This window comes from Phyllostomus discolor, chromosome 6 (assembly GCF_004126475.2).
Source record: "Phyllostomus discolor isolate MPI-MPIP mPhyDis1 chromosome 6, mPhyDis1.pri.v3, whole genome shotgun sequence".
NCBI lineage: Eukaryota > Metazoa > Chordata > Mammalia > Chiroptera > Phyllostomidae > Phyllostomus > Phyllostomus discolor.
In genome coordinates this window covers 48,195,107-48,215,162 of record NC_040908.2, presented here as the reverse complement: position 1 = coordinate 48,215,162, position 20,056 = coordinate 48,195,107, and the positions used below count along the sequence as shown (strand labels likewise).

At 39.6% G+C, this 20,056-nt stretch overlaps 1 protein-coding gene across 21 annotated transcripts in view; it reads left to right on the top strand.

Moving 5' to 3' along the window:
* Positions 1-20,056, top strand: part of DYSF (dysferlin) — a 202,106-nt gene that overhangs the window by 158,778 nt on the left and 23,272 nt on the right. For all 21 annotated transcript variants that reach the window (XM_028514757.2, XM_028514759.2, XM_028514753.2 and 18 more), the window contains 3 exons: positions 12,132-12,230; positions 19,108-19,236; positions 19,566-19,721. In XM_028514757.2, the coding sequence (XP_028370558.1) occupies positions 12,132-12,230; positions 19,108-19,236; positions 19,566-19,721 (384 nt within the window). The remainder of the gene's footprint in view (positions 1-12,131; positions 12,231-19,107; positions 19,237-19,565; positions 19,722-20,056) is intronic.

The following is a 20,056-nucleotide window of genomic DNA, read 5'->3' as shown; positions in this document are numbered from 1 at the left end:
GGTTCGATTCCCAGCCAGGGTACATGCCTGGGTTGCAGGCCATAACCCCCAGCAACCGCACATTGATGTGTGTGCCTGTGTCTCTCCCTCTCTCTCTCTCTCTCTCTCTCTCCCCCTCCCTCCCTCCCTTCCCTCTCTAAAAATAAATAAATAAAATCTTTAAAAAAAAAAGAGTTGGTTTTCTGTTTGTTGTGGTATCTGGTGTTAGCTAGCTAGGTCAGGGCCACAGTTCTTGCCTATGACTCCTACGTAGGAATCTTTTAAATAAAGGAGACCTGACTCTCTCCCAACAGGCACACCAGGAAGGGTGTTCTCTTAGGGAGGTTCCTGCAGTCTTGTTTTTGTGGATGGGTCCTTAACCTTGTGGGTGCAGACACCTGATGGGTCAGTTTTACATCTTTCACAAGTCTCTAAACCAAGGTTGCCAGTTTGTGAGATTGCAGTGAGAAGTCCTTCTGCCTAGGGCATGTGACCTTGGGTGTGGTCCAGTTGTGGTCCCTTGGTAGGCTTAGCAACTGGGAAGCCAAATTGTGATCAGAAATGAGTGAGGAGTCAAAATGAGGAGGGAGAAGTCTGTGATTGGAGATTTAGTGGCAGCTGACCGGGATGGGTGACTGCATCTGCCTTCAAAGGTGAGGATGGCTTTAGTCCCTAAGCCTGTCTCCCTTCTACCCTGATGGTGCTGATGTGAACCACTGTCAACAGTGAACCCTTACTCCTAGTTTCCTCTATTTCGAGGACTGACAATTCCTTTCTTCTCGGATATATTCTTTCTTTAAGATTTCTTTAGATTTATGAATACAGTCTACTTGCTTAGGGTTAAGGCTTAGTGTAGAAGCCACTCTTCCCCAGTGAGGTGATTTTGCCTCTCTTTGCTTTGAACAACCATGCATTGATTTCATGGTCTAATTCTCTAAGGACAGACCCATTTGCCTTAATTGGGGGGAATGCCTCATTGCACAGCTCATGAGTACTGACAACAATTTATCCAAAGACTTTGAAGCAAAGGTTTTCTGAGCGAAGGAATCAATTACAGGGTGTGGCTCCTAAGTGAGGAAGCATTTCCAGAAGGCATCCATGGCAGTTTGTCTCAGAACTCGTGGTTGCACCTCTGAACACAGAAGTTTGAGGGAGAGTATCTTAATTTTAATAACGTCAGTGGTTTTACCTGCACGTTTGTATATATCATTGTTTTAATTAGGAAGGTATTTACCTTCTCCTTAAAATAGGTTTCTTAAGGACGTGTATTTGGCAATATTGGTTTAGCAAGAATTACTGTATGTGCTTAAAACGAACAAAACTATACTTCTTTAAAAATATCGCTGGTTCAGATGTGTTGCCAGTGCAGCCTGGCCTCCCCCCACTCCCATTAGTTCTGATTAGGGAGGTTTGATGCCTGTCACTGCGTGTGATCTGGACCTTCCTTTGTGAGTCATTCCTTCTCTCATTTTCTCAGAGCAAATACAAATCGCCCATCAAATGACAAGTAAAGGCACAGGGGAGGCAAGGGGAGGGAAATCAGAGCCGAAATCTGTTAGCTATTTGGAGTAATTGGTTATTTGCTGTGTTTGCTGGTTGGGAAGCAGAGCACATACTTTACGGTCTCTCCTGTTACGGGGGCTGGAGTCACCCGCCGATATTGGATCCTCATTGCCGGAGCCCTTGGCTCAGGGTGCCTTTCCCCTGCTTGGCATTCCTGTGGTCTCCTCGGGGGTGCACCCCTCCTCCCTGGATGCACACTGCAGGGGGGACAGCCCAGGGTGAAACTTGTCTGGCAAACTCCAGGGCCTCATCAAGGAAGAGGAGGCCCCAGCCCCCTCCCACCATCCATCCTTGCTTCCGCCTCCGCTGCACCGAACTCCCCTCTTCCTGAGAGGTCTTTCCCTTGGTCCACAAGAGACCTGTTTTCCCATCCAGAGAAAAAAGGTTCTCTTCCCCAAGGGAAATTCTCAGCTTTCCTTGGATTCTGCAGTGCAAGAAGTTCTCTCTGAGGTCTAATTCAATGCCTTTTTTACCCCTGTTGGTCCTGTCACCATCCCTGTCCCCTTCTACCCCCTAGCCTGGGTCAAAACAGTGCTTGGAACTTGCTGCTAAGTACAAGTCCCCCTGAGGATGCTCAGTGAAGCTTACTAACCTACTCAGTGTCTTTATCTCTCTTACATCCACTGAGACATGGGGAAACAAGACCAAATTAGCAGCAAGTTCAAAATATAAAATATTTCAAAAGTAATATAATTTTGTGTATGGAAATGCACACAGTAACTAGAAAGTTGGTTGACTTTGGCACATAGTAGGCACCCCCCAAATACTTTTTAAATTGAATTTAAGATAGCTAAGATTAGTGTCTATAGTTTGATGAATGCTTCTGCAGTTCTGGGAAGGCCTTCAAAAATAGTTTTTCTCTGAAGTAGATTGTTGGAACTCTTGGTAAGCAAAACTGTCTACACAAGCAGAATGAAGGTAAGGTAAGCTCTGGCCCGGGCCCTGTTGGAATCATCTCAGATTCTGAATTAGTGATGTCTCATTGCTCTCTTCCTAAGTCTGAAGACTCTGATGGGGTCTTCTTTCACTCAACCTATTGGATAGATTCTATTTTTCTGGGCTTTCTATGGGGGGCATGTGGTCATGCTGTCCTCTGAGGACCAAGTCATGGACCCATATACCTACTTTATGCTCCTGAGTTGGGAAAGGGCCAGCAAGCTGGGATTCCCCACAGGCTTCCCCACTCCATTTGAGTCCCCCATTTGGACCAGGCCAATGGTCAAATTGGCCCTTCTCTGCTCACCATCTGCTTGACTTTGCTAGAGTTCAGGCACATTTATTCACTGGGCCTTTTGGAAGCCATTCAGCATTTTGGTTAAAGGTCTTCCCTTCCATCCTACCTCTGCTGGTCCAGCTTGAAGTGAGAGTAAGCAGAGCAATGATCCCCCTTCAACAGACATGGGGCAGGACTGCAGAAAGTGTCAACGAGAGGTTGAAAGCCCAGTGCTCCACTTGTGGAAATAATTAAGTGATTTTTGTTATGAGTGTGTAGGGTTCTGCTGAATCCACATGGTAGCTGGCTGTGGGCATATGTTTTTGTGGTTCGGGGGGCATGAGAGGTTCAGTATACATGGGGTGGGGTAGGTTTGAAATTGGGTTGCCTGCATATCTGGAGTTTTGTATGATCTACACGTAGGGATGAATATTTGTATGTTATGTCTGTGTTTGTATCAGTGTGTGCATGAGCAAACAAGCTCTGTTTCTTAAGCTTTAGGACATTTATGAAACAATTAGAGGAATCATCATATTATTTTCAGTTATGCACATGTCAAGCTGTGGCGCAGCAGTGCTGGGAATCAAACTGATGACATTGGCAATATCAACAAGAACATTTATCATTGTAAATTGTACTGGCCACAGAATGTCTTCACAGACATCAACTCAAGGCCTCACAGTAACCCCAGTGTTGGGTTGTTATATCATTACTACCTTGATGATAATGATTTGTGCTATGATAGAAATTACTTTCCACACAGTTTACATGTCTACCTCTGGGTTGACACAGGCAATGAAGGCCTGCTTAAAACTATAAATAAAAAATGGACTTCTTTTTTAGGGATGGGTGTGTAGGTCAATATGGTGACCCAAGGTGTAACATTATAACTTGGGTGATACCTGCATTTGGCCAGGAACTTTTCTCTTTAATTCATGTGGTCACTAGGTGGGAGAGAACATTAATGATATGACCTCTTCCCTTCACTTTCTTCACTTCACAGAAAGGCAGGCTTAGATTATTGTTGTCAGTTCTGCTGCCCATATTTATGAAATGTGTTAGGCCCACTGAATGAAAACGGGAGATTAAATGTTTGGAATGTGCTGTGCTGATTTGGGTCTTCAGAGGGATTAGAGTGCCCATTAGCCTGGATCAGGCCTGGAGAAGCATGTCTTTGTTGCATGGCTCTGGTTGCTCAGGAACTGAACATTGGCTCTTAGCTGAAATTGGAGAGGCTGCCAGTCCGTGCCTTGATCGGACTTTTTGCTTAGCCATCTGAATGATGAGGGGCCTTGAACCTTGGACATGGGAAAATAAAGTTTTAATGGTCAGACTTTTTGCCAAAGCCTGAGATGACACTTCAACAATTGAGCCTTTTGCATTTGTTTTTTTTCCTTGCCATGGTCCAAGACTGGATGCCTAGCTATTGCAAAATGAGGTCAAGAACACACTTGGAATTAGAGAACATCTGACCCTCTTGGAGCTTTGGGTTATGGGATTCCACTAACATCTGAGGCTTGGTTGGCTTTGGCACATCTAGGTTAAGACATGGAAGGGCTGTTCTGTTTCTGTGGGGCTCATTGCTATCGTATGATAGCATGCTAACGTATTCTTGGACTTCCTGAGGAAAAGTAGAAGTGGGCTTAAGATAACTTAATTAGAAATCGGATTAGGGAAATAGCGGGAATGATATTTTCAAGTCACACCTATAATTTTTCTGTAATGTAACCTAATCTTTCTGTTCAACTCATATCTTTTCCTGATGGTGGAAAAGTCCTGGTATTCTTCAACAGTGTCGATTTAATATTCTTGGTCACTTTGGGGCTTTTCCTCCTTGTCCCTACCCATGGGAGGCAGCTAAATTCTGGATTGGGCTTTCAGCATGTCTGGACGTCCACAGGGAGGGACTCCTGGTTACCAGCATGTGTCCTCCCTGGATCTATCTGTAGGTTCACTGATTTCTGAGGACATAGACCACACAGTCTTGTCATATTGGCCATAAGGCCCTTTCAGGTTTCCCTGGCTCATTCTCCTGGAGATCATGGCACAATCTGGCAGCTCTTTCATGAACTCTGGGATTTGCAGGACATAACAGAGCCTGCCTTAGGCTCTCTTTCCCACAACACCCCTCAGCCATCTTCCGCCAAGTGCCTCCTGCCCTAATTCCTCTGGCAACTTCTAAGCAGCTGCTATTTATGAGATCCCCAAAGTTATGGAGGGGAATATCTTCCACATATAGCCTTGGGGCTAACCTGGAGAGCAGGGTATGTGGGTGCCTTATCAGAAACCATCATAAATTTCTAGCTTCTTCTCTCTCTGAACATTTTCTTTTTTTAATTTTATCCTCCTATATATTTTCATATCATCTATATATGGCAGGAAAACTAGTTGGACAAAACATCCTTTTAAACCCATTATTTTAATGGCATATCATCTACTTTTGGAAATTTAGAAGCCAAAGATCACCCATCCCTTTGCTATTTAGTTATTCATATTCATCAAATATCGATATTTACTGAACTGCAAATATGTGCCAGGCAATGCTCTAATACTGGGGACAAAAGTGTTAAAGAAGATAAAGATATCTGTTCTCATGGGGAAGGAGACACAATAAACAAACACCTGAGTAAAATGCAATGGTGTTGGTTGGTAAGGAGAAAAAGCAAGGAAGGTGGAGTAATAATTGCTGGGAGGGAGCTGTGATTTAAAATATGGTGAATAAGGATGGTAAAACAGATTACATTTAAGCCAAGACTTGAAGTAGGTGGAGAAGTCAGTTACAGATCTATCATGGGAATAGAGTTCCTGCCATGGGAAGATCACGCATGTGCTGGGAATATTCAAGGACCAGTGTGAGATCAGGGAGGTGTGAAAGCCTCATCATGAGAGACTTTAGCTTGTTGCTGTTGTAGGGGCTTTTAGCTCTATTCTGAGAAAGCTGGCAAATCATTGGAGGGATTTGTATAGAGAGGTGACATGTTCCAATGTGCGTGGCTATTGTGTTGAGACAGATTTGGCAGCTAGGGTAAAAGCAGGGAGGCCATTAGCGACCGATGCAATAACCCAGATGATGGGGAACCATGGAACAAGTGGTCCAACTCTGTTATGTACTGGAGATGGCACCAGTGGGATTTGCTGATGGATTGAATGTGGAGCATTCAAGGAGTCCAAGGTGATTGCATTGTTTTTGGCTTGAGCATCTGGAATGAAGGAGTTGGCATCTGCTTACAAAAGGAAGACTGTGGAAGGAGCAGGTGGGTGGGGAATCATCAGAAATTGGATTCTGGACATGGTAATTTGAGAAACTTAGTAGATGACCAGTGGGACATGTGAAGTAGACAGCTGGAGTTCAGAGGAGTCATGCTGAAGAGAGTTCAACATGGGATTCATCAATGTATGGGCTATTTAAGATGTAAGACCCGAGGAGAATCCCAAGGGAGTGAGAGTGGATGAGCAGGATTAGCGATCTGAGCACGGAGCCCCGAGGTGCTCAGATGATCAGAAGGTGAGTGAGGAGGAGGAATTAGCAAAGACTGAGAAGTGTGGCCAGTGGTGTGGGGAGATTACTGTGTTCTGCAAGGCAAGGGGGGCAGGGGAATGGGTAGTTCAGAGACAGGAGTGACTGACTGCATCAAATACTGCTAGTAGATTGGGTATGGAGGCCTGAGTCATTGTGACCTGACAAACATGTTTTGGTAGAGCAGAGAGAATGGAGAATCAATAGTTAGAGACAAATGTAGGTAAGGCTTTCTGGATGCTTTTCTGTAAAAGTGAGAAAGAAATGAGTTGGGAGCCAAAAGAGAATATATAGTCAGAGATTTTTTTTTAAATGATGGGAAAATAGTGTCACATGTTTGAATGCTGATGGGAATGATGCAGTAGGGAGGGAAGTCTGATGATGCAGAGGAGGGTGAGAAGAATCATGGAGTAGTGTCTGTGAGTAGGCCAGAAGGCACAGGACCCTGGACCCCAGTGCAGGGTTGGTCTTGGGTTGGGGTGCAAGTACAGCATCCACTGTAATAAGAGGAAGGGTAGGATGTCCACTAATTTACTTTTTTCTAATAGCTTTGCCTAGTCCGGACATTTCACATAAATGGAATCATACAATATGTGGTCTTTTGTGATTAACTTGTTTTATTTAGTGTAATGTTTTCAAGGTTCATCTATATTGTAGCATGCATCACTTCTTCGTTGCTTTTTATTATCAAATAATATGTCACCGTATGGATATATCATTTTCTTTATCCATTCATTATTTGATGGACATTTGGATTGTTTTTACTTTTTGGTAATTTTGAATAGTGCTGTGATGAAGAGTCATGTACAAGTTTTTGTGTGGACAAGTTTTCACTTCTCTTGGGTATATAACTTGGAGTGGAATTGCTGGGTCATATGGTAACTTTATGTTTAACTGTTTAAGGAACTGCCAGGCCATTCTTTTTTTTTTTTTTTTTTTTAAAGATTTTATTTATTTACTTTTAGGGAGGGAAGGGAGGGAGAGAGAGAGAGAGGGAGAGAGAGAGAAACAGAGAGAGACATTAATGTGCGGTTGCTGGGGGTTATGGCCTGCAACCCAGGAATGTACCCTGGCTGGGAATCGAACCTGGGACACTTTGGTTCCCAGCCCAAGCTCAATCCACTGAGCTACGCCAGCCAGGGCTCAGGCCATTCTTTAAAGTGACTCTCCATGCCCCAGCAGCAAGTTCTAATTTCTCCAGATCTTCACCAACACCTGTTGTTTTCTGACTTTGACTATAGCCATCCTAGTGGGTGTGAAATGTTTTCTCATTGTGGTTTTGATTTGCATTTTCCTTATACCTATTGTTGTTAACTATTATCTTATATGCTTATTGGCCATATGTGTATCTTCTTTGGAGGAATGTTTATTTAAATGCATTGATCATTTTTGTATTGGGTTATTTGTGTTTTTATTATTGAATTATGTGAGTTCTCTATATATTCTGATTATAATCCATTATCAGATATATAAATTGCAGTATTTTCTGTCATTCTGTGAATTATCTTTTCACTTTCTTACTAATGTTTTTGAAGCATCCTGCTATTGCTCTTCTTTATTTTAAAAATCCTTAATTTTTAAAATTGGGTAAGGACTACATGTACACAATGAAAAAATTAGAAAATATGAGTGATGCACAAAAATAAAAGGAATAAACAAAACATTTATAATCTTATAATTCAGAGGTAATTGTGGTGAACATTTGGGGTTCAGTCCTTTTATTAAAATAAAATCACATTATTCACTTTTTAACCATTTGAAAATTTTATCAGTTGAGAGTAACCTTCCATGTCAGTAAATATATTTCTATAGCATCATTTTTATGTTGCATAACTTTTAATAATATGGACACTCATTTTACTAAAACAGTTCCTTATTGTTGAACACTTATGTTGTTTCCAGTTTTTAAATATTATAAATGAAGTCAATTCTTTATGAGTATCTGTGATTACTTCCTTGGGCTAGATTTCAAGAACAGGAATGATGGGGCAAAGTGTGACTCACATTTTTAAGGATGTGGAAATATGTAGGCAGACTGCCTTCTGGAAAGCTCTGGCCAGCCACGCTCCTGCTAGCAGTCTGTGAGAGAGCAGCCTGGTCCTTGGACAAGAAGCCAACCTGGTCCAGACAAAAGGAGCAATACTATTATCAGTATTAGCAGTAAACACATTACACTTATATACTAGGCACTATTGTAAGCAATTTATACATATTGACTCATTTTATTCCTCACAATACATTTGTCAGATTGGTGCTATTATTTTTCCTTTTTACAGATAAGCTAGTTGAGGCACGGAGAAGTTAAATAGTTGCCTAGGGTCACAGGTAGGAGTGGCAGGATTTGAACCCTGCTAGTCTGACTCCCAAGTCCTGGCTCCCAACTGCCCTGATTTTACTGCTTCTTTATATTCATATCATGTGAAAACAATTAGCAGAAGCAGCCTTATGTCCAAAAGCCCAGAAGGGAGAATGCCTGGTACTATTAAGCACAATGCTAGTTATTCCTTTAAGATGTTCTTTTTTTGCTAAGAAAACTTCCTTTTATTCTTAATTCACTGAGTATTCCATTTAGGAAAAACTGAAAATTTTCTCACCCTTTTCATCCCTGCTTCTTTTTTGCATGTTATGGATCAGAGGTTGACAAACTTTTTCTTAAATGGCCAGAGAGTAAATATTTTAAACTTGGGGACATAAAGTCTTTGTCACAACTCCTCAGCTCTGCTTGGTATCTGAAAAAGCAGCCATAGGTAATATTTAACTTATAAAACCCAGTGGCGGGCCAGTGGCCCATAGTTGCCAAGTTTCTGTTATAGATGATCAGGTGAGTTTTCTCTTCTTACTCAGTGGTATTGAGCCACTCCTGCCTTCTGGAATAATTTGGCTGGACCATGTCAGATCTACTGCAGCCATCTATTTGTTAGTGTTTTGTATAGGATCCTTGCATCTTTATTTGGGAATGGAATTTATCTGTGTGTGTGTGTGCCTTGGTCAGGCTTCCCAAAATGAATGGGGAAACTTCATCTTTTTTCTATGCTGTGGAACAAAGGATGATTTAGTCTTTGAAAGACTGATAGGCTTTTCCTTCAAAGAAACTATCTCGGTTGGCTTGACGTCTTTTTTTTTTTTTATTTTTTTGAAATACAGTAGTTCGTTGGGATCTCTTCCATTTTCAGGGTTACTGATCTATCATGTTTTCTATTACTTTTGAATCAGTTTTGGCAATTTAAATTTCTTCTAGAAAATTATCCCACTTCTAGCTTTCCAAGGCTTTGTTATTAATTTGGGTGTAGTAAAGCACCTAACGTTTTTATTCTCCCCATATCTTTTTATTTTGTCTTTCTGATTTTTAATGGTATACCCACCTTTTAACATTAGATTTGATAAGTATTTATTTTATTGGTCTTTTAAAAGTTTGCTATGGGATTTAATTAATTATAATAGTCTTTTTTTCTAATATATTGATTTGTTCTTGTCATTTTCAGTTTTTGGTCTTCCTACTTTTTCTAATTTTTTGAGTTATCAGATAATTTATTTTCATCCCTTTTGTATAAAAGCAAAAATATTTAACACTGATTTTCCTCTCAGGGCACACTGGTTTACCACTCACAGCTTTGTGGACATAAGCTTCTCACTGTTGGTATTTTCTAAGTATCTGTGGTTTTAGTTTTGTTTTTTTCTTTAACTGAGGAGGGTTTTAAGAGTGTACATTTAAATTTCTAAAAGTTTGTCATGTTTAATTTTTAAATTTCCCATTATTTTTCAGTTTTAGTGAATCTGCTTAGAGAATGTGATTGATAATGGGTTTTTTTTTGGACTTTATTGAGATTTGCTTTGTGGCTTTTAATTTTTCTAAGTGCTCCAATGGTGCTGGACAAGAAGGTATATTTTCTGTGTTTAGATTACATGTTTGTCTGTTTAACTGACGCTGTTAATTGTATTATTCCGATTCTCTGTCTCCATATTCTTTTTCAACATTTTACTTGGTTTTTCAAGACTGAGGGAAGTATAATAACTTCCCTAGAACTGTTGTGTTCTTGTCATTTCTTTGTACAAAACACATTGGTTGTTGCCTGTGTATGCCTGACTTTGAGCCTGAGGCAAACTTGGATCTTTAAGTACCTGGTCTGCGGAAGAAAATAAAGCTTGAGGAGGGCCCACACAGCTCAATGAAATTCCATTCTAACCGTTTCTACCTCTGCATACATATTTTCCCGTGTGTTAATATGTGTATTTTTGGGGGAGGTATATGTGCATTTTAGCATGTCTGTGTAAATATAGTCTTCCATGTGTTGGTGACTGTGTGGGTTTGATATGCATGTCTATGTACATTTATTGATCCATAGTGTCTTTTTCTTTAAATTGAACTTAAAACATCAGGCTAAGGTCTGTCTTGCCCTATGCTGGCTTTTCCAAGAGTGGTTACAAGTGAGAAAGCTCTGCTACCCTATGTCTTAACACACCTGAACCTCTTTTCCTCTCTTCTGGCTGCAGAAGACCCTCCTGGTAAGTGGTTCAGACAACAACTCTCTTCGATCTCAGCCTTGCTCTGACACCTGCTCTCTGTGCTGGGTGTCTGGAACCACATTCTGGCCACACAGAGGCTGTTAGGGCCACAATTCCAGGATGGGTGAGACTCTGAGAACCTCATTCACCCTTTCTCCATTGTGTCTGTTCCGGTTCCCACAGCCTTTTCCAGTTTGTGCTTACCCTTAATATGTTGGAACTCAAAGGACTGGGCATTGCTTTAAAGGGAGCCAGCAACATTTCCAGAAACTCCATGGTAGACATTCAACTAATTTTATAGAGTCAGAGCAGGCGCCAGGGAGATCTCCTAGTTCACCCCCTCATATAGAGGAGTCCCAGATGGTCTATCCTTAGACCTTGTCCTTGGCCCTTCCGACTGAACTGGTGAGCTTCAGTGGTACTCACAGGCACAAACCAAGTGCCCAGCCCGATGGCTTTTGGGGGAGACCTCAGGAAGAGTGACCATCCCACCTTTGGGAAGTTTGCTGCTCACAGGGTGACAGGACCCACACACACATAGACAGGACACAGCTGGAGGAGCATTCTAGACACAAAAGCTACGAGACCTTGTAGACACTGCAAGTGCAGAGGGAGTTAAAAGGTGGAGAGACCAACCAGTGTGTGTCACTGTAGGCTTGTCTACCTTTTCCTATAATGTGAGTAAATGGAGGAAAGGCAGGGCAGAACGTGGCTTGTCACAGACTTCCTTTCTCCTCACTTAATTTCTCCCATGCAACATAGTATCTTTTGAATAATGGACACTTAGTATTTGTTAATTTTTCAAGGATTCAACCTTGATTTGACCTTGGGGGAAGCTGAGTTCTGATTTCTGATGCTTTCTTTTCTTTTCTTTTTCTTTTTGCTGGTTGGAGAGGTGGCAGGATAGCTCTTTGTGGGTCTGAATTTTCCTAGATCTATTGCATTTTATTTAAAAATAGCACATTAATGACATTCCTAAATGACATTATTGACATTTTCCCCAAAGAGTTACCCTATGTACTGTCAAAGTTTAGCCTCAGCTATCATGATGATTTATATCCACTTCATGGAAAGGAAAAGGGAGACCCAAGAGCTTAACAGAATCGCACAATGAATGGGGGACGGGACCCAGGCTAGAGCCTATGTCTCTTAATACCAAGCGAATGTTCAAACCTTTTTTCTGGTCTGTGCCCCTGGAGGGATGGGAAGTTCCAGCTTTCTGCTCCTCTGAACTGACCCAGCAGAGGAATTTCAAAGTCCACACCAACCCATTGGCCTTGCTAGGTTTTTGGTCCAGAAGAACCGTGCTTGACAAGTTCTGTTTCTGAAATGGTGGGTGTCTTTCTACCCATACAGGAGGAGGAATTCATTGATTGGTGGAGCAAATTCTTTGCCTCGATAGGGGAGAGGGAAAAGTGTGGCTCCTACTTGGAGAAGGACTTTGACACTCTAAAGGTAAGGCCTCTCCGAGTGTTCCCTTCTATCAGTTCCTGGGCACATGCGATGGGCAGTAGGAGGCACGCCAGAAAAAGAATATGTGTATGTATATGTATATGTGTGTGTATATGTTTATATATATGCATATTTGTATTTGTTTCCTCATTTGGTGCCTGAACTGAAGAATCCTAATAAATTAATTGAGGTGAGAAAGGTTACCTACAGATTTAGAGCAAGTAGACAGTGTGGGCTGGGATAACCAAGAAAGTATTTTTGGGAGAATGCTAGAAAGTACTGAAGTATTTATGGGCGAAATGATGCCTGGGATTTGTTTTAAAATGTTAAAAAAATAGTAAGGGGGAAGATAGATGGTATGAGTGGTCCTCTGACAGATTTTCAAAATATTAAAAATTATTGAAATTGCAAAACATTGAAAATTGTTAAAACTTAGAGATGAATAGATAGGGATTTATTATACTGTTCTGTATCTTTTGAGGTTATTTGAACTCTTCTATAATAAAGGTTTGTATCAAAATTGAGAGGAAAGGCCCTTGAGAATGTTGCTCTGATTATCCCACACCTACCATTGGGACAGAAATCACCTAGTAAATATAAAAATATGGTAACTTCTTTTTCTGTGAGAATAAGAAAAGAAGCCCACCCAAACAAACAGAAAGACAAAACCAGAGAGGAGTCAGAAAAATTCTATTATTTTGAAGAAATTTCACAAGTATAATTATGCTTTTCAAAAGTAGCCTACATTTGAAAAAGGTAACCAGAGGTGACTCAAAATTGCTTCCCAAAGGAGTTACATAGTGTCCTGGAGAGGGTTGCCAGATAAAATTTAAGATAATCAGTTACACTTGAATTTCAGATAAGCAGTGAATATTTTAATGTAAGTATGCTTCAAATATTTAAAATATAAATTTATTTATTTGAAATACAAATTTAACTAGCTGTCCTATATTTTCACCTGCTGAATCTGGTTGCCTTACTTAGAGAAGGACGGCAAAGGTTGTCAGACGTGGGAGAGGCTCGAAGAGCATCTTGTAGGGGATTTGATGAATGGGAGCTGAGACTCATTGAAGGAGTAGGTGGCTAGGACTTTCAGGTAACTCTGCAGACTGAAAGCCTTTGGAGCATACTCTGGAGGGTGATGTCACAAGGTGTTGGCTCCAGGTGACTTGCATCTGGAGATCTGGACACACAGAGACAGGGCCTTAGGCAGAAAGTTCTTCATTGACTTGGTAGTTGGGTGTGTGAGGCTGGGCAAAGAGACAGAGCTATTTATGAACCAGGAAGAAGGTCCGCCACATTAGGTTTGGCATGTTTTTACTGTAGCCTTGCCAAAAACATGAGAAAAACCAAGTAAGAATGAGAATTCCTGCTGGGGTGGCCCATGACCCTGGCCCTTTGCTGCTCCTTTGGATGTTGAATAACTGAATTGGTGCCCAATTCAGCCTGACCTCTCTGAGGAGATCCCTGACAGTGTCCAAGTGCAGATGAGCCATCTGAAACAGTGTGCTCAACCTGTCACTGGGGAGAAACCAGACCTGGAAGGAACACTGGTCCTTTAAGGATAAATAAATAGAAGAAATCCACCACCACCAACATGAGTCTTTGAAAAACAGCCTGTAGCATTATGGAGTGAATGGAGTACACAATGTGAAAACACAAAAATATATTTTGATGATTATTAGCATAGGAGGAAGAAAACCAACTCAGTCTCAATTGCAAAAGATAGAAAATAAAAGATACAGTAAGAAGGCATAAAAAACCCCCAATAATCAGAAAAACACAATAGAAAAAGAACGAAATATATTAGTTTTCCTAATAAATTAGATTAAATGCTTCTATTCAGTGATAAGGGCTCAGATTATATCAAAAGTTAAAATTTATTACTGTCTTTCAAAGACATATCTAAAGCAATACAGCTTAGAATGGCTGAAAATTAAATATTTTGGCAATCAAAATAAAATCAATGCAAACAAAAAAGGGATGGAATTTAATTTAAAAGCAAAGGAAATAAGAGTATTTTATATAAATAAAATGTGTACATCTGAATGAAAGAAACTCCCAAACATGTTTGCACAATAAAGGTGAGAAATACTTAAAGCAAAAATGATAGGAGTGTATAAACCCACACTTCATGTGAGTGAAAGAATGACATGATGGAGACTAAAGTTGCAGTGGGGATTTTAATGGGCCTCTATTCTAGACAGATGAAGCAGCAAACAAATAAACAGGGAAATAAAAATATAAATAATAAGGTAAATGTTTTTAAGCTATATTAAAAGTAGCTTTAAAATAGAGAATAAAAGTAATAAAGAAAATAGAGAATACATTTTTCCTAATGCTCAGAGAACACTTACAACATTTGACCATATGTTAGTTTAGTAATATGTTACCAAGAACAAAAATCATACAAGATGGATTAAAATGTAATAAGATGAGAAACTAATAACAAAAGTTTAAACAAAAAGACCAACTACTTAGACATTTAAAAAGTATTTTATTGGGACTTCCAGTATGAACATGACTGCATATGTCAGCATTTTTCCCCTTTTCTTCTGGAGATCATTCAAACCCACAAACTCCATTCTCAGTAAAAGTTGGAAACAAATAAACCTCACAGACTCCAAAATACATGTAATAGTTGTCCAAAGGCAATTGGAATTGGGGAGAAGCCACTCAGCAGTAAATTAGGAGATGATGCACGGAAGTGATGAAAGGTCACAGTGGTAGCAGATCTCAGAAAACCCCCATACTTCTTAATACAAGAATGCTGGTAATTATTTAAGACAGGTTACAGGTACATGGGTGCTTAATATCTATTCCATTTACTACTGTGTGTGCTTAAAAATTTTATTAAATAGTTAAAAATATAGTTACTGAAATTGAGGTTTAACCATAAAATACAAATCTTCTATCCCTTGCTTACCACAATGAATATGAGAACTTGGAAGACAGACTCATGCTGGTGACAAAAGTCTTTTAGGAACCTTTTGGTTCAGAGAAGCCACGAAGTTGGAGCTATGCAGGAATCACACAGATGGGCTATATTTGCAGGAAGCTGTCTGTATCTGCAGCGGAACAAAATAAGTAATTCATCTAGGAAAACCAACACCTTTAATGACAAGTAATAATAAAAGAGCATTGATTTTAAAATGTTATAAAAAAAGAAGAGAAAATACACATCCTAGCCAAAAAAGAAGATATGTACTCACCCAAAAATTTTGCCAAGGAGCTGACAAAATATTTCACTATAAACTTTTTAGAACTGGGTAGCCAGCATGCAAAGCAGAACTGAAAGAAGTCAAATGATCGTAGATGACAAGAGATGAAATATGAGCTGATAGGATTCAGGAAAGGAGAAGGAGACATGAAATTGGAAGGATCCCGGTGCAGAATGGCGACACTGGAAAACACAGGAGGGGCAAAGAGGACAGAAATGATAAAAGTAAGCAAAACAAAATGAAAATAAAGAAAGCATTCTAAAAAAAGTAAAGAGAAAATAACACTGAAGTCAGGGAAAGGAGATCCAACATTTGCATAATTGGAGTCTCTGAGGAAGACAACCAAAACAATGACATAAGCAGTTTAAAAACTTGATTAAAGTGGAAGAATACTTGAATATATATATTAGAAATTCTACTTTGTGTCAGCACAAATTGACCCAGATTGGTCAATCCTGAGACATATCCTGGCATATGTTAGTGGCCATTAGAGATAAAGGATATTTTGGGGTAGTCATACCTCTTTTCTTCCAAAAAATATTATGTCATTTAAAATAGGAAAAAGTCAAGGTGGCTTCAGTTTCTTCACCCAAAGACAATAGAGCACCATCTGTCGATCATCAAGGAAAGAAAGGGTGACTGAGGATTTATGTTCAGCCAAGCCACCTTCCAGGCACAGAGGCCATGGACACCCAGGTGCCCATGTTCAGGAACAAGTGATGTGGTTCCCATGAGCCCGTCTTCAGAAGCTCCCAGGAAATAAACGTTTGCCAACTGGGAGATGACTGGGAATACCACAGCAAAAGGACTGTTGTGACCATGTTTTATGTTAGACCTAAAGTCAAAATAAATGGAAGGGTCAGGGTGACAGGACAGAGTATGAATATATATACTGAAAATATACAAATGATAAAAATGACAAAAATTAAATGGAGGAGAAAGGATGATATGATGCAAAGTAAAGACACTGATTGCCATATTAGAGAGCAAATAGTGTTGACATTATTTAAAATTAGCCAATCAAATAATAGGTGTATAAGCAAATTATAAGCAAAGAGTACAGGGGTACATATTAAGGAAAATAATATTCTCTAATACTGGGTGATGGAGAGGGAGAGGGCAGGAGAAAAAATTTAATTAATCATGCTATAATAGGGAATTTATAAATACTGTTTCTAAGGTGTAGAGGAATAAGTATATTCTTAATATATATAAATTTATAATAATATTAGAATATAAACCCAGGTAATCCTAGATGTCAGAAGAATCACACACACACACATGCACAACAGACCATACAAGCAAAGATTAAACAAAAATCTATGAAACTAGAAAACTATAAATATATAACTATGTAAAAATAAGCATAAAAGCAGACTAAAAATCTATCATATCAATGCATGTTGTATCAATCACTTATTAATAACAAAATTTAGATCAGATATGAAAACAAAGTCAAAGTCTAAAATGAAGATATTCATAAAGGCTAACAATGAAAAATGGGGAAAATGTGTGCCTGGTAAATGCAACTAAAAAGAAAGCAGAAGTCACAATCTTCCATCTTTATTAGATGAGAGCATATTCATGTTCCCAAAGGTAAGTGAGACAAAGAATGGCACCTGATAAAGCTAAATGGTGCAATTCCAAGAGATGACAGTTTTGAGAGTATCTATGTCCTAAATAATACAACATCAATATTTATACAACAGAAATTATAAGAGATATGAGGAGAAATGGAAGCATGCTGGTAGCTAGGGGAGATTTTAATTCTCTTCTTTCAGTTCATGTCAAGTCAAGGGTACAAAAGCATGAGAGGAAATAGAAAACCAGCATGGCTATTAACATGATTAAACCCTGTAGCCTGAAAATAGAGACTACACAGTTACAAAAACTGACCATGCGACAGTCAGTGAGGAAAACCTGGATGAATTTTAAGAAGTAGCAATATCACTGACAATGTTTTTTGATTATAATACCATAAAATTAAAATTTAATATCAAGATCTAAAGCCTCAAGAGTCTCTTCCATCTAGAATTTTTTTAAAAAACCCTTTGTTTCAGCAATTCTTTTTAAAATTTTTTTTATTATTGTTCAAGTACAGTTTTCTGCCTTTCCCCCCACCCCTCTCCACCTCCCTCCCCTGTTTTGTTTCAGCAATTCTTGGTGAAAGAGAAAATATAAACCAAAATTACAAAATACCTGGAAAATGATAAAATGCTTCATATTAGAATTTACTGGTTATAGCTAAAGCAGTGTTCAAAAGAAGTTTATAGCCTTAAAACTTATACTAATTAAAAAGAAAGAATGAAAACTAATGAAGCACCTGGCTATTTGATCAAATAATAAAAGTGAAACTATGGTTATGGAATGCCAAAAAAATGAAAATGAAAGCATTATACAGCAAAAACCAATGGGGCAATGCCAAAGCAGTGGTAAGCAGAGACAATTTCATAGCAATAACTATTTTTTTAATCAGAATAGAGAGAGTAGAGTAAATAGACCTTAAATTGAAGAAATTAGAATAAAAAAACTTAAAACAATAGAAAGAAGAAAATAATGAAAATAAAATCAGAAATAAGAAACTAGAATAGAAAGAATGGTAGAATTGACAAAGAAAAAAATGGTCCTTTGATTGAAATGAATCAACTATATAAATAAAGCAAGAAAAAATTCAAAATGATACATATCAAATGGTAACCAAATAATAAGTTATTTTTTGAGAATCAGAATATAAGGCAATACTAATATTTCCTTTATATTTACTTATATTTTATAATTTTAATAAGGAACCTACATCACTTGTATAATTAAGTCTTCCTTGGAAGAGATAGAACTTGAGCTAGACCTAAACGAGAAATAATATCTAGCAATATGAGAACTTAACCTGAAGTGTCAGTTTCAAATATAACTAATTTAGCATGTATGCAAAGTTATTGAATATCACTATTTATTAGGTATATATTATCATCTATAATAGCAAACCACTGTCTTGTTTAGATCTAAGCAATTCCAAAACACTGCTGTAACAAGTAAAAATCATTGGTTGTTTGCGAGGAATGAAATAAATAAATCGAGTTCACCGATTTGAAGTGGTGCTCAAAAGACAGGCTCAGCTGGCATTCAGTACCATTGCCATTGGGACATCCTGGGCAGCGAGTGCTGTGGCTGGACATGCTGACCCCTGAATTTTGCAGAGTTCTGATCTGATCCTCAAATATTGATAAAACATCAGTTAGCTTTTTATGTATTTGTTTGACTATGATCTTATTCTCTTAAAAAATGTACCACCTATGTATATGATGACTCTAAGATAACCTGGGATACTACACTAATCAGAAAACTGTATTCCCCAGTGGCACTGAACAAATGTCTTTCTCTCTTATTCCCTTCTCCTGTTTTTTTTTTTCCCCTGTGTTCTCTCTCTTTAATCTCCTGGTTATCTCTGTCGTTGTTCTTCTTTCCCGCTCCTGCCTCTCTTCTTTCCCTGCCCTCTCTTTTATCTCCCCCCTTCCCACCTGCCCTCCTCTTTGCCTGTAATTCTCTAATTTGCTTGTGGCCTTTCCCCTCATTTTCTTCTCTCCCTCCCTTTCTTCCTTCTCCTTTGATCCCTCTTCTTTCTGTCTCTCCCTACCCCCTTCTCTTGTCCCCATGTATGGCAGGTCTATGAAACAGAACTGGAGAATGTGGAGGCCTTTGAGGGCCTGTCTGACTTTTGTAACACCTTCAAGCTCTACCGGGGCAAGACTCAGGAGGAGATGGAGGACCCATCTGTCATTGGGGAATTTAAGGTAAATCCTTGAGGACCTGTTCTCAATCCAGGGAGGCCTAAGCCTGGAGGGGCAGTAGTAAGTGAAGGGGGCAAGAGCAGGGGTGCTGTAGAATATCCATGATGCCCATAGTGCTGATGTTGGTGACCATGTGGGCGATGTCTGTGACCATGTGGGTGATGGTGATGATAATGCTGCTGAGGCACAATCTGATGGGGGTGATGAGATGGCATTAGGCTTGGTGATCTGGGTGGTGACAAATCTGGCAAAGATAAAAGTAATGGTCATAGTGGTGATTGTGTTGGTGACAATGATGGTAAAAATGAAAGCTGACTCCTCCTTCTTTTCAGGGCCTTTTCAAAATTTATCCCCTCCCAGAAGACCCGGCCATCCCTGTGCCCCCAAGACAGTTCCACCAGCTGGCCGCCCAGGGGCCTCAGGAGTGCCTGGTCCGCATCTATATCATACAAGCATTCGGCCTGCAACCCAAGGACCCCAATGGGAAGGTAACATTTCTCGAGTTCTCACCTCCAACCAGAGGTACAGAAGGGCTGCAGAATCTGGGCACAACTCCACTTTAGGAAATTCACAGCAATCCAGGGCAACCAGACAAAAATACGAAACTGAGATGTGGCTACATGGGGAAAGGGCCAAGTGCTCTAGGAGTTCAGAAAAGGCCAAAGTCAGTGTAAGACATTGGAATAATGAGGAAGGCTTCCTGCAGGAATAGGATTTTTAAGGACTGATGGGGTTTTGATAGGCTGGGAGGGAGAAGAAAACAGTATTTTAGTAGGCATGAAAAACCTCGGCAGAAGTTTGCCAGAAAACTTCTTAGTGTATG